This window comes from Terrapene carolina, unplaced genomic scaffold (genome assembly GCF_002925995.2).
Source record: "Terrapene carolina triunguis isolate 2854851 unplaced genomic scaffold, T_m_triunguis-2.0 Scaffold141, whole genome shotgun sequence".
NCBI lineage: Eukaryota > Metazoa > Chordata > Testudines > Emydidae > Terrapene > Terrapene triunguis.
The window spans coordinates 7,349,422-7,363,104 of NW_020664492.1; the positions used below are offsets into that span (position 1 = coordinate 7,349,422).

The window sequence follows — 13,683 nt, forward strand, 5'->3', positions numbered from 1 at the left end:
CCATTTTACAGTTCTGTTTGTATGTATGTGTGGATAAAGAACATTAAGGTGCATTGCTGGTGATAAAAATAAAAAATTCAAATGGAGATAAAAACAAGAGCGAGTTTAACCTTTAAGTATGAATTTACAGCACTCTTTGAAGGTGAAGATAAAGCTTGAATACTATCTGAATTATTATGTTTTCCCCCATAGGTAATAAGCTCAATGAGCTCCCTTTCAGAGTATTGCCTACCCTCTATTCTGCGCACTCTTTTTGATTGGTATAAAAGGCAAAATGGCATAGAAGATGAATCTCATGAATACAGACCAAGAACAAGCACTAAATCCAAAAGGTACACTCTTGAATAAACATAATTTGGATTCAAAGATGTAATGTATTACATTTAAGTGTTCAGCTTCTGTTATACTTTTTATTTAAGTGGCTTTTCGGGCATTGAAATTTTGGAAAACAGGAATTTCAGGAAAATTCTGGTATTGGGTGACATTTCTGAATTGTAGGCAATCGATTTTTTTGTATATCAATTTGAATAATCACTTTTTAGCTGAATAAGCAAAACAGATGTCTAAATATTTAAAGGGCACTCTCAAGATTCTTGGGCTCTAAATACTACCTATCTGTATTATAACATACTATCATTTTATTCTTCACATCAAGTTTATAGGAGTCTACCCCCAAACCACCTAAAGGAGTGCAATATTCTTACAATTAAAATTATGCTCCTGGACGATCCCATATCAACCAGAGTATTGGTCCTCACCACCATTTTGAATTTTGTGAATGCCATTTAAATAGTGCTTTTCATCTATTGTGTCCGTCTGCTTTACTCTTGTGAGAAGGTAGTGTACTGACAATAGTCTCCAGGCGCATCAGAGAGCAGGATTGTTATAGATTTAGTAAGCTGCTTGTTCACAAGAATAGAACAGATGGTCTAAGTAACAGTAAAAAACACTATAGATTGCATACTTGCTTTCTCATATACATATATCCATATACCAAAACACTGCAAATAGCTCACTTGAAGAGCTCTAGCATAGTGGTCCTCAACTTTTCCAGACTACTGTACCCCTCTCAGGAGTCTGATTTGTCTTGAGTACCCCAAGTTTCACCTCACTTAAAAACTACTTGCTTACAAAATCAGATTATAAAAATTCAAAAGTGTCACAGCACGCTATTACTGAAAAATTGCTTATAAAATATATCAGTTGGAATATAAAAATTGTACTTACATTTCAGTGTATAGTATATAGAGCAGAAAAACAATTAATTGTATGAAATTTTAGTTTGTACTGACTTCGCTAGTGCTTTTTATGTAGCCTGTTGTAAAACTAGGCAAATGTCTAGATGAATTGATGTACCCCCTGGAAGACCTCTGTGTACCTCCAGGGGTATGCATACCCCTGGATGAGAACCAGTGCTCTAGCAAATATTAACCTGATCCCAAATAAGTAATATATGATGTTGTATGTTAATGTTCTATTATAACTTAGCCTTAATGAAGTTTCAAAACAAAACCCAATAATGCTACCTAAACCGCATATGATGTAATTGATTCTTGTGTTTTAGGGAACTAGATAATTGGCTGTATCTGAGGTCTGCTTTTAGCAGAGAATTTTTTTAGACAGTTTTTAGTACAATTTTATTCTTTGAAAACTACAACTGCTTGAAAAGTGGCCAATAGTTATTGAAGTCAATTGGAGCTGTGGGGCCTGCTAGAACTTCAGTTATTCAATGAGGATATAAGATTAGCATTTCATTTCATAGATTGTTATGAAAAATACACTGGATTTTCTCAGATTATTGTAGACTAGCAGGTCAGATCACACATCCCTTATATTCATCCTGATCAATGAAAGCACTAAGCACATGGTTAATTTTAAGCACAGGTAGCCTAGTAGACGTCAGTGGGATTATTCATGTACATGAGAACTGTGCTGATCTTTACTGGTGTCTCAGAAAAATATCCTACTTAAATCAGTGGGAGTTTTGACTGAGAAAGGATACAGGGCTGGACCTTTGGGGATTGATAGCCATACACTTAAAAGTTCAATTTTTCTCATGAGCAGCTTTTCAATATACTTTAAAACTGAGCAAACCTTCACACTTATTTAGATTGGAAGCTACTCAGAGCAGGACCATTTCTTGTACATGTTTTATATAGCATCCAGCATGCAGTTAGCATTAATAAATAATGAAAGTAGAAAGCTAAGGAAGATATAGAAAGAGGATGCTGGCTGCTTGTGGATTCTCAACCAGTGAAAGGCATAGAAAAGACAGATAATGTCTTGTTTATTATCCAATCAGATGTTGGAACAGTCAACCTCAAATAAGCGTGCTAACTTGGACTTTTTGCTCACTTCTTAGTTGTCCAAAAATTCAGTTTCATGTTATATTAAATCTACTTTTTACCCTATTGTGCTAACAATTAACTGCACATGGGTGAATGAACTGGTATATAATAGCTGTCACATAAATGAAAGTTGAAAGAGACACCATTAATCTTTCCATATGTTCGAAATACCTCTTCACCCCACATCATACCACATCAAACCACTCAAAAACAAATGTGTTGTTTTTAATTATGTTTTAATTTTAATTATACTTTACAATATCCTTTAAATCCTTTTAATTATCCTTTAAAAAGTGGAAGTTAAATCCTATTAAGGAAAACAGAAAGGAGCATAAACTCTGGCAAGTGAAGTGTAAAAATATAATTAGGAAGGCCAAAAAATAATTTGAAGAACAGCTAGCCAAAGACTCAAAAAGTAACACCAATTTTTTTTTGTAAGTACATCAGAAACAGGAAGCCTGCTATACAACTAGTGGATCCATTGGACAATCGAGATGCTAAAGGAGCACTCAAGGAAGATAATGCCATTGTGCAGAAACTAAATGAATTCTTTGCATCAGTGTTCACAGCTGAGGATGTGAGGGAGATTCCCAAACCTGAGCCATGCTTTTTAGTTGACAAATCTGAGGAACCATCCCAGATGGAGGTGTCATTAGAGCAGGTTTTGGAACAAATTGATAAATTAAACAGTAATAAGTCACCAGGACCAGATGGCATTCACCCAAGAGTTCTGAAGGAACTCAAATGTGAAATTGCAGAACTACTAACTGTGGTATGTAACCTATCATTTAAATCAGCTTCTGTACCTGATGACTGGAGGATAGCTAATGTGATGTCAATTTTTTTTAAAAGGCTCCAGAGGTGATCCTGGCAATTACAGGCCAGTAAGCCTAACTTCAGTACCAGGCAAATTGGTTGAAACTATAGTAAAGAACAGAATTATCAGACACATAGATGAACACAATTTGTTGGGGAAGAGTCAACATGGTTTTTGTAAAGGGAAATCATGCCTCACCAATCTACTAGAATACTTTGAGGGTGTCAACAAGCATGTGGACAAGGGTGATCCAGTAGATATAGTGTATTTAGATTTTCAGAAAGCCTTTGACAAACACTCTTAAGCAAAGTAAGCTGTCATGGGATAAGAGGGAAGGTCCTGTCATGGATCCACGGGTGGCGGGTGAACCACCGGCTGGGGGAGGCTAGCCCCCAGCCGGCCCCACCCCTCACCCGAGGATTCGCCCCCTTTCTCCTGCCGGAGCCCCCCCACGGCCACCAGCCCCTCCCCCGACAGCCCCAGGCAGGCAGCGCGTGGCCCCAGCCCCTGAGCACAGGGCAGGCGGCCACTGAGCACAGAGCTGGCGGGCAGTGCGCAACCCCCTGGCCCTGAGCAAAGGGTGGGCAGCCCCAGTGCCTCCAGCCCCTCCCCCCAGTGCTGGGTGGTGTGGCCCCAGTGCCCGGAGCTCCGTAACGTCCTGGCCCCCCTAACCCTAGCCTCAGCACACTGCTTCCCTGAAGAGGAGCAGGCAGCAGCCTGTCTGGGCTGGGGCCAAGCTGGAAAAGGCAAGCAGGGCTTCGGGGAGGAGCATGGGCGGGGCCCCACCAGGCTGTTTGGGTAGGCACAGCCTCCCCCAGCCTATGCGACGCACCGCCCATGCATGAATCAGTAACTGGTTGAAAGATAGGAAACAAAGGGTAGGATTAAATGGTCAGTTTTCAGAATGGAGAGAGGATTTCTTGTTCGGTTCATTCCCTCTGGAGCACCTGGCATTGGCCATTGTCGGAAGACAGGATACTGGGCTAGATGGACCATTGGTCTGACCCCATATGGACATTCTTATGTTCTTATGTATTTATTTATGAAAAATCCTGCAAGGTCACCTCTGTAACTACAGGGCATTTAGATATTCATGTTTGGCTGCTAGGAAAGCATGAAGATTTTCTATTCTTGGGAACTTGATTACAATTGAAGCAAAAATCAGTAGTGATTATAAAATATAATGTCTTGCTGTTGATACTACTAGGCTTTTTTCTTTCTTTTCTTTTAAGTTCTAATGCTATCTGACTGGAATATGAAAAGGATACTGAATTTCACCAGGCCAAACAAATCTTTTCTGAAAATAATCTTTAAAACATTGCCTGAGGCTCTTGCAAGTCTCATTTTCTTGTCACTGACTAAAAATTAGTCATCAATAGTATGTATATATATTTTCGATGCCCAAATTTTTAGTACAGAACATTAGTCAGTATGACACAGTAAACTATCATTCAACCCTAATTAAATGCAGAGGCCAAAATTTTCAAAACTGAGTGCGTAAAGTTAGCCAATTAAATACATATTTGGTCAATGGTCTTGGAGTTCAGCAGGATTTATTAGTAGTCAGACCTCTGAAACCCAGGCCTATGATTTAGGTGTCTAACTATGGATTTAGGTGCCTGACTTTAGGTACCCATGTTTAAAAAATGTTTCTCAATGGGAGCTGCTGGGTGTGCAGCACTCTAAACAGTCAAGGAAGCACCTAAATCTGGATTTGGGAATTTAACTTCAGGCTCCTATTTTTGAAAATCTTGACCTAAAATCATTTTTGACTAATACGACACTCTGGTACTGTTTCCACCTTCAAAACCATTGATAATTTAATAAACAGTGACATTGAGAGTGAGATCGAAATACAAAATCCACTCTCTAGATTTCAGTTCAGCATTACTCAATTAGAACATAAAAAGAGAAAATGGAGTACCTGAGTGTTGAGGGAGAAAGAGCCAACATGGGTCTCTGGAGCTGCAAACAGAGAGAGAGGAAGTGAAGGGAGGGCATGTCGACTTCTGAAAATAGATGAATGTGACAGGTCTGTACTTGTGCTATTTATCCTAGATTTTAAGAGACTGTCATCGTACTGCCTTTCATTTTTTAATTTAGGATTACAGTTTGAAAAACTGGAACTAAAACCCAATTTATGATTATTTGTATACTTATAATTTATGCAGACTTATTATATAAAATAAGACACATGTCTCACTACTGTTTTATTTCTTGTTTTGATTTTGCAGTGATGAACAGCAGCGAGACTATCTAATGGAAAGAAGAGATTTAGCCATTGATTTTATTTTTTCTTTAGTATTAATAGAAGTTTTGAAACAGGTATGGGATCCTTAAAATAAATGATTCTTTAAGAAGTAAATGATTGTGAAGTTGTACAGTATTTCATCTCTCAGGCTAATTTTCAAATTATTATTAATTTATATTTATAACATAAATAGTCTAGCATAAAAATGGTTTCTAAACCAAGTGTTTGTTTATTCTGTCCTCTCTTTCCACATATGGGAAACATCTTATTGAACTTAGTATTAATATGGACTTAGTTTTGCCATATTTTTCAGAGATGACATATTTCTCTTCAGTACTAAGCCGTCTTTATATTTTTAGCCCAATTTTCAGCTAGTATATTTATTCAGGGACGATATACAAAAATAATATTGGCATTGAAGTATGAAGCGTAAACTTTAATATTCACATGCCAGTTATGTTTTATTTGTACTTTCAGATTCCACTTCATCCTGTCATAGACAGTTTGGTACATGATGTTATTAACTTGGCTTTCAAGCACTTTAAATATAAAGAAGGGTAAGGCTCTTTCCCACACAAAACACGAAAAGAATTGCTTGCTGAATTGTTTAATAAAATTGTACTAGTTAAAGCAGTGTGCTTTCTCAACCATCTGATTTATTTCTTGCTAGGTACCTTGGTCCTAACACTGGAAATATGCACATTGTTGCAGATCTGTATGCAGAAGTAATAGGTGTGTTAGCACAAGCTAAGTAAGTATACTTAAATACATTGCCTATTGGAAATCAGAGAGATTTTAATTTTATCATTCTGGAAACATGGATATTTTGATATTCTTTATTTTATAGTTTAAAGGAACTGTAAATCATTTCGCTTGAGCACTCTGTTCTCCAAAATGTTCCATCGCATGGGAGCCTATGGAATCACAGAAGGTGCAGACTGGGCTTCTGCATCCAGTCAAGCAGTTCAAGCTAAATTCAACCAGACTACAACAGCTTTAGTTTTCATCACAGACACTATCTGTGGAAAGCCTAAAGGGATGGAGGGACCTAATTTGAATGAGTTTTTCTACTATGTGCTATTCTTTCCCTAACTTGGCAAAGCTAAAAATGACCCATACCCAGTCATGGAAACATTTTTTTTAAATTTTCACAATTATTGAAGTTTAGAACTAAATTTAAGTGGTGCATTTTTTGGAGATTATACTCATGTCACAAAGATAATTTTGGGACCTGCTGCTATTTTGTCAAAAAATGGTCAAAGTTATTTTTAGGTTGAAATGAACACGAATGAAGCAAAATATTGTTTAACAACCTTAAAGTTGCAAACGTTTTTTTTCTCCTTTTCCATTCCCTTTTTTAACATATTCTTTTCTTATATTGCTAGTTCTTTTATTTATCTTTTGTTTCTGTCCATTTTTTATATTGTTCTTTGTTAATATACGCTGTTATTAATTATATTAGAGTCGGGGGGGCTGTTTGTGGAAGCAGGCCACACACTTGTTAGTGTTTGCAAGACTGGGTTTTAAGTCATGACAAGAATAACAGAAAGAAATAATAACTCACAGAGACGTTGTGTGGGAGGTTAAAGAAAGTAAGCTCATATCATTGCTGAACACAGTAATAGCGATGTATAAAAGGTTATATAGTTTTGTTTTAAAAAGATACACAGGACTGTTGTGTACCAGTCTCCTTGAGGAAGTCAGTTTCTTTCCCCTGTGCCTCCTCATTCTTTCCCCTATCTAATTTCTGTGTTTACTTTCTTGCCTACCTCTGTCCCTTTCACCTGTTTTCCATCCCTGAGTTTTCCTCTCCACTGTTTTTAATTTATGGTTCCAGTTCTGAATTCTGTTTAATAGTAAACAGAGCCATAAGCAGTTACTAACACAACAATCAAAAAGAAGCATCTATCCTTTTTTTTTTTTAATTACATTTTTTACCTCTTATTTTATTCATGGGATAATTGCGAATAGATCAAGATTTTTTGAGATTTTTCAAAATTATTCAGTTACATTTTTAGAAGTTTCAGATACTCAATGGCTTGCTACGTGAAGTAACAAAATCCAAAATTAAAACTGAATTGCTTGCTTATGCTAGATCGCATAACTCTCATGGTATTGTTTCCTATCACTGGTTTCCTAGTGTGAACGCTCACAGAAAGTACATTTTGAAGTCCACTTTCTACAAATATACAAGCCCAGAAGCTTAAAATTTGCTAAGCATCCATACTAATAAAACTTGATTGAATAAATGTTTAAAGAAAGCAAACAGAAAAGGGGCATGGGCAGTACAAAGTACATTTGTTTAATAATTCAATATAATATTCATAGAAATATTCACCAGTAAGACATTCATCAGGAAATTAAAATTCCATTAGTTAGTTATTGAGCCAGGATTCCTGAATGATTACTGAATTACAAGGAAAACAGATGACATGAGAGTACATATGAAATAATTTGGTATCATTGGTGGATAAGTCATTGAACTGTACAAAGTGATCATGTGTAAATAAGAGGTGGTTTTGTGGAAACACAATAAGGCCTTGATCTTGCAGCTTCTTGTGCCTGGGCATACGGCTGCACTTGCATGGAGTCCTATGGAAACCAGTTAGAATCTCCACATTCATAAAAGTTCATCTACAAGAAAAAGTTGCAGAATCATTTTCTCATTTATATAGGTTTCTGACCTGAGTTTCCATAAAATTTTAATTAATCTAATCACTATAGGCCTGATCCTGAAAATACCTGCACATACGTTTGTTTTACACATATTAGTAGTCCCGTTGACTTCTTTGAGACTGCTCATACAACTACTCTCATGACTAAACTACTCATATGAGTATTCACATGATCCAATGTTTGCAGGTCAGGGCCTATATTAAGGAGTGTATTTTCAGCCTGATTTGTGCCATTTTAACTGAATTAACATTGGTGGTGTTAATGTGTTTTAAATAATTGTTTAAAAGATTCTACCTACATTATTATCTATATTCAATTTTTTAAAATGTTTATTCTGCAGTAGCAAATTGAAATAGATGAAAAAGTATTATGTCTGAACAACAGATTTGAGGGAATTATTATATCATATATCTGTGAAACCATTCTAAGTTGAATCTCAATAGAAAGTTAGAGTGGATGAGCTACCAACATAGAATTAAAAATTGTAACCTTTATCATAGTAGATTCCTGTTCCATGCCTTTGGATGACAATGAGTAATTGAAATGTCCTTGGGCACAGTACACTGTAAAGTTGCAGTTTCCCAATGTATGTCAAATAATACCACCACCTTCTAAAATATATTAGTATAGTGGTTGCCATTAAAAGATCAGCATTTACCATCAGTTACTTACTACCCTGTGGTATCTGAGAAACCACAGTATTTTCTTACACTTGGAATAGAAATTATCTCTGGTACCTAAGATACAATGGTGTTGTAACAACTATCAAGAAAACCTGAAGGCTAGCACAACCTATCTGAATATTTTTATGGTTATCATTTGAACATTTTCCTTTGAAAACTTGACACATGCTTGCAATAAAAATGTCTTTTATCCTGGATTTTCAAAAAAGTATGAAGAATTATTTTATGGTAGAGTTAGCTTATGTATAAAAAGAAGCACAGTGAATTAAAATTAGGAAAGTTCATTAGATACAGTAATGAGATAGGTCTAAGATCAGGCAATAAGATTTTCTCTCATTCTCCAAGCTTGTGGGAACTGGGAGCGCTATGGAAACAGTACACTCAGCCTTTGGGAGGAAGGGGAGCATTTTGCATTTGCTCTCAATCCATCCATCCTGCCGATCTCTCTTTAATGTTTACAGGCACTAAGGGAGTTATGTTCAGCCATCTTTGGCCATAAAGATGTGGCAACTTAATGAAGAGGTTTTGAAGAGGGAACTATTGGGAAAATGGGAATGAGAGAGAGAAGCATCCCAGAGGACAGTGCGCACACACACATATACCCTAAATAAAAAAAACACACCTAGTAAGATATATTAAAACTCAAATAACTATTAATTATAGAATAAAAGAGATATAATAATATATCTCTTTTATTGTTTCTCTTCTAGGTACCTTACAATACATGTCAAATCTTACTACCAGTCTATTGTTTTGTAACTAATCAGTGTGATTTCATAGATTTCCTGCTGTGAAGAAGAAATTCATGGCAGAATTAAAAGAGCTGCGGCATAAAGAGCAAAGCCCCTATGTGGTTCAAAGCATTATCAGTCTAATAATGGGGATGAAATTCTTTCGCATTAAGATGTATCCCGTGGAGGACTTTGAAGCCTCTCTTCAGTTTATGCAGGTAACATTCTTTGATGTAGACCACACTTGGGCTGTCTTAAACAGTTTAATATATACTTGATCATAAGCCGGTTCGTTTATAAGCCGACCTCCCCAAGATGGATAAGTAAAAATGGAAAATGTTTATAACCCATTCATAAGCCGACCCTATAATTCAGGAGTCAGCAAACTTTGGCTCCTGGCCATCAGGATAAGCCGCTGGTGGGCCGAGATGGTTTGTTTACCTCGAACGTCCGCAGGCACGGAGGTAAACCTAAGTAAACAAAGTGTCCTGGCGCGCCAGCTGCTTATCCTGCTGGGCCGGGACAGCAACTCGTGGGGCAATTTTTTGTGGGGGAGAAGCTGGGAGTCAGGGGAGTAACCCCTGTGACCACCCCCCACATGACCCCACCCCTAGCCCGGGACCCCCACACTCTCCCCATCCCATTCTTTCCCACCTTATCTGGGGAGGGCCAGGGGAAGAAGTCTTAGGCCTGGCTGGAGCTGCTCCGGCAGGCTGGACAGTGCGGCCGCAGCCTGCTCCTGCAGGCCAGACCGGGTGACGCGGCTGCAGCATGTTCCAGCAGGCTGGACCGGGTGGCACAGCTGCAGCATGCTCCGGCAGGCCAGGTGGCACAGCCACAGCCTGCTCTTGGGGGTGGGGCTGAGCGGCATGGCTGCAGCCTGCCAGCCCTAGAGCTGCAGCTGCTTCGGAGCCTGGGGGGAGAGCAGCGTGGCCAGAAGCGGAGAGACTCTGGCCCCGCCTCTTCACTTCTGGCTCTGCTGGCTGTGCTGCCTCTCCTTGCTCTCTCTGTTGGGGGGAGGGGCTGTGTCCCACCTCTCCCTCTCTATACCCGTTCATAATCCGACCCCCTTCTCTGGTGCTTCCCTTTTTTACTAAAAAAATGTGGCTTATGAATGAGTATATACGGTATATCATGCTGTAAAAGGCAGGGAAAATCATATTAGAACTTTAAAAAAATCCTCATTTTTCGGTCCTTAATGCACAAAGGACACTATTCCTAAAAGATTAGCTTACATGTGGGTATCTTTATTCTTTTTCTCTCTGGGCATTTTTTGTGACAGATGGACACATTGGCAGTCGCCATTAATTTTTTTTAAAAATCCTATTAAAAATACATGCTTTTTTACTGGCCTGTGTATGGAGACTAGCTGAGTGAAGATTTCTCAGAGATAAAAATCAATATACCCTATGGTAATGTTAGGTGTCCTAAAGTAAGTATTTGAAAAATTAATACAAATATATTTTTTGTTTTCTATAAAACCTAAATAGCAACTGCATAAGTTTTATTTTGGCAAAATGCTTTATATCATATTTAGCAACATAGAAACAATCTCTTTTTCCTCTTCTCTTTGGAGCAGCACACCCACAGTCCATCTTGGTTATGTTTCCATGTGTGCAGCCACATTCATGAATACTGACATAATTTCATATCAGTTACACAGAGGTGTCATGTTGCACAATTTTGTGTGTGTGAAATGTACATTGGTGGTATGAATAAATGGTAATGTTTTCTGATAGTACGGTACTATTGGGGCCCATTCTTGCTCCCTTTGAAGGCAATGGCAAAATTTCCATTTAGTGGAAGCAAGATTCAAATTGAATCTATCTAGATTTTTGTACTGTAGTCATCACCATACTATCTGAGTGCCAAACTCACCATCACGCACAGAATATAAATGTATTATAATAGGTGTTAAAAGTATGTATTAAAATCAGCCATACTTGATGTGTTTTATAACACAGCTTGCACTTTACACATATATTTACAGTATAATAATTATAAACTACGGGCTATATTGAAATTGGTTTACACGCCCAGGCAAGGGAGGAAAAGATAGTGAGAACCGTCCTTGTATACTATATAGGCTGTGTGCTAACTAAGGCAGGGAGACATACTGTCCCAGATACCCTTTTATGTGGCTATGGAAAAAGTGCTAATTGCAGAATTGTCAGGATGGGGTGAATTTATAAAGGGCCTTCACCAACTCATTGGATGTGCTGATGACCTGGCTATTGTAGGAGATAAAAGGAAAACCCTTATAAGGCCTATATTTTATATGGATGAGAGACCTGGTCTCTTGCTAAAAAGAAAGAAAAGCAACTAACGACCTTCAAAAATAAAAGTCTTGATATGAGTTTTGGGGGTATTAAGGGAGAATGATATATAGAGCAGATCTGATAGGGAACTGTTGGAAGTCTATGAAGAGCCAACTACAGTAACTCCTCTCTTAACATTGTAGTTATGTTCCTGAAAAATGCTACTTTAAGCAAAATGATGTTAAGCTAATCATAGAATATCAGGGTTGGAAGGGACCTCAGGAGGTCATCCAACCCCCTGCTCAAAGGAGGACCAATTCCCAACTAAATCTTCCCAGCCAGGGCTTTGTCAAGCCTGACCTTAAAAACCTCTAAGGAAGGAGGTTCCACCACCTCCCCAGGTAACCCATTCCAGTGCTTCACCACCCTGCTAGTGAAAAAGTTTTTCCTAATATCCAACCTAAACCTCCCCCACTGCAACTTGAGACCATTACTCCTTGTTCTGTCATCCGCTACCACTGAGAACAGTCTAGATCCATCCTCTTTGGATCCCCCTTTCAGGTAGTTGAAAGCAGCTATCAAATCCCCCCTCATGCTTCTCTTCTGCAGACTAAACAATCCCAGTTCCCTCAGCCTCTCCTCATAAGCCATGTGCTCCAGCCCCCTAATCATTTTTGTTGCCCTCCGCTGGACTCTTTCCAATTTTTCCACATCCTGCTTGTAGTGTGGGGCCCAAAACTGGACACAGTACTCCAGATGAGTCCTCACCAATGTTGAATAGAGGGGAATGATCACATCCCTCGATCTGCTGGCAATGCCCCTACTTATACAGCCCAAAATGCCGTTAGACTTCTTGGCAACAAGGGCACATTGTTGACTCATATCCAGCTTCTCGTCCACTGTAACCCCTAGGTCCTTTTCTGCAGAACTGCTGCCTAGCCATTCAGTCCCTAGTCTGTAGCAGTGCATGGGATTCTTCCGTCCTAAGTGCAGGACTCTGCACTTGTCCTTGTTGAACCTCATCAGGTTTCTTTTGGTCCAATCCTCTAATTTGTCTAGTCCAATCCTCTAATTTGTCTAATCCAATTTCCCCGTAAGAATTAATGCAAATGCGGGGGTAGGGGATGGGTTCCAGGGAATTTTTTTTTGCCAGACAAAAGACATTATATACATATACAGTATAAGTTATACATAATTTTAAACAAACAATTTAATACTGTACTCCCCAATGATGATTGTGAAGCTTGGTTGAGGTAGGGGCATAGCGGGGTCAGGACGCGGGGCCTTGCCCCGCTCCACCCACCAGGCATTCCAGCTGGGGAGTGGGGTCGGGGCGTGGGGGCTTGCCCCATTCCGTCCGGCGCTCCAACCGGGGAGCAGGGTCCGGGGCTTGCCCACTCCCCGGCTGGAATGCCGGGTGGGCGGAGTGGGGTAGCCATCGCGCCCCGACCCCGCTCCCCAGTTGGATGCCGGGCGGGCGGAGTGGGGCGAGCCAAACAACCTTATATTGGAACATTGCGTGACCTTAAATGAGTATGTTCTCGAATAGATTAGCAACCTAATAACGAAACAATGTTAACCGGGACGACTTTAAGTGAGGAGTTACTGTATAGTAAATGTAGTGAAATCTCAACAACTCCAGTGGGCAGGGCATGTACTTAGGACAGCAGAAGACAGACCAGCTAAGCCTTTCTTGGAGGGACATCCATATGGTGTCTAACCATCGAAGAAGAAGATGGAGGGATAATGTTGATCAAGACCTGAGAGCTCTTAATGTGAATTATCATCAATGGGGAAAAAATGCTCTTCACAGGAAGGGATGGAGGCAAATCGTGAGGGTGGCCAAGGACCTGTATTGTCTATAGACCCAGGGAGGAGGAAGAGTATCTGTCTGGGCCTTGGGCCAAGATATGCAGGAG

General features: G+C 39.2%; 1 protein-coding gene across 1 annotated transcript in view; it reads left to right on the top strand.

The window, feature by feature from the left end:
- LOC112112190 (protein furry homolog) overlaps window positions 1–13,683 on the top strand; it is a 278,522-nt gene that overhangs the window by 85,672 nt on the left and 179,167 nt on the right. Inside the window, exons 3-7 of the mRNA XM_029911983.1 lie at window positions 193–332; window positions 5,400–5,490; window positions 5,894–5,973; window positions 6,087–6,167; window positions 9,556–9,724. Of these exons, the coding sequence (XP_029767843.1) occupies window positions 193–332; window positions 5,400–5,490; window positions 5,894–5,973; window positions 6,087–6,167; window positions 9,556–9,724 (561 nt within the window). The remainder of the gene's footprint in view (window positions 1–192; window positions 333–5,399; window positions 5,491–5,893; window positions 5,974–6,086; window positions 6,168–9,555; window positions 9,725–13,683) is intronic.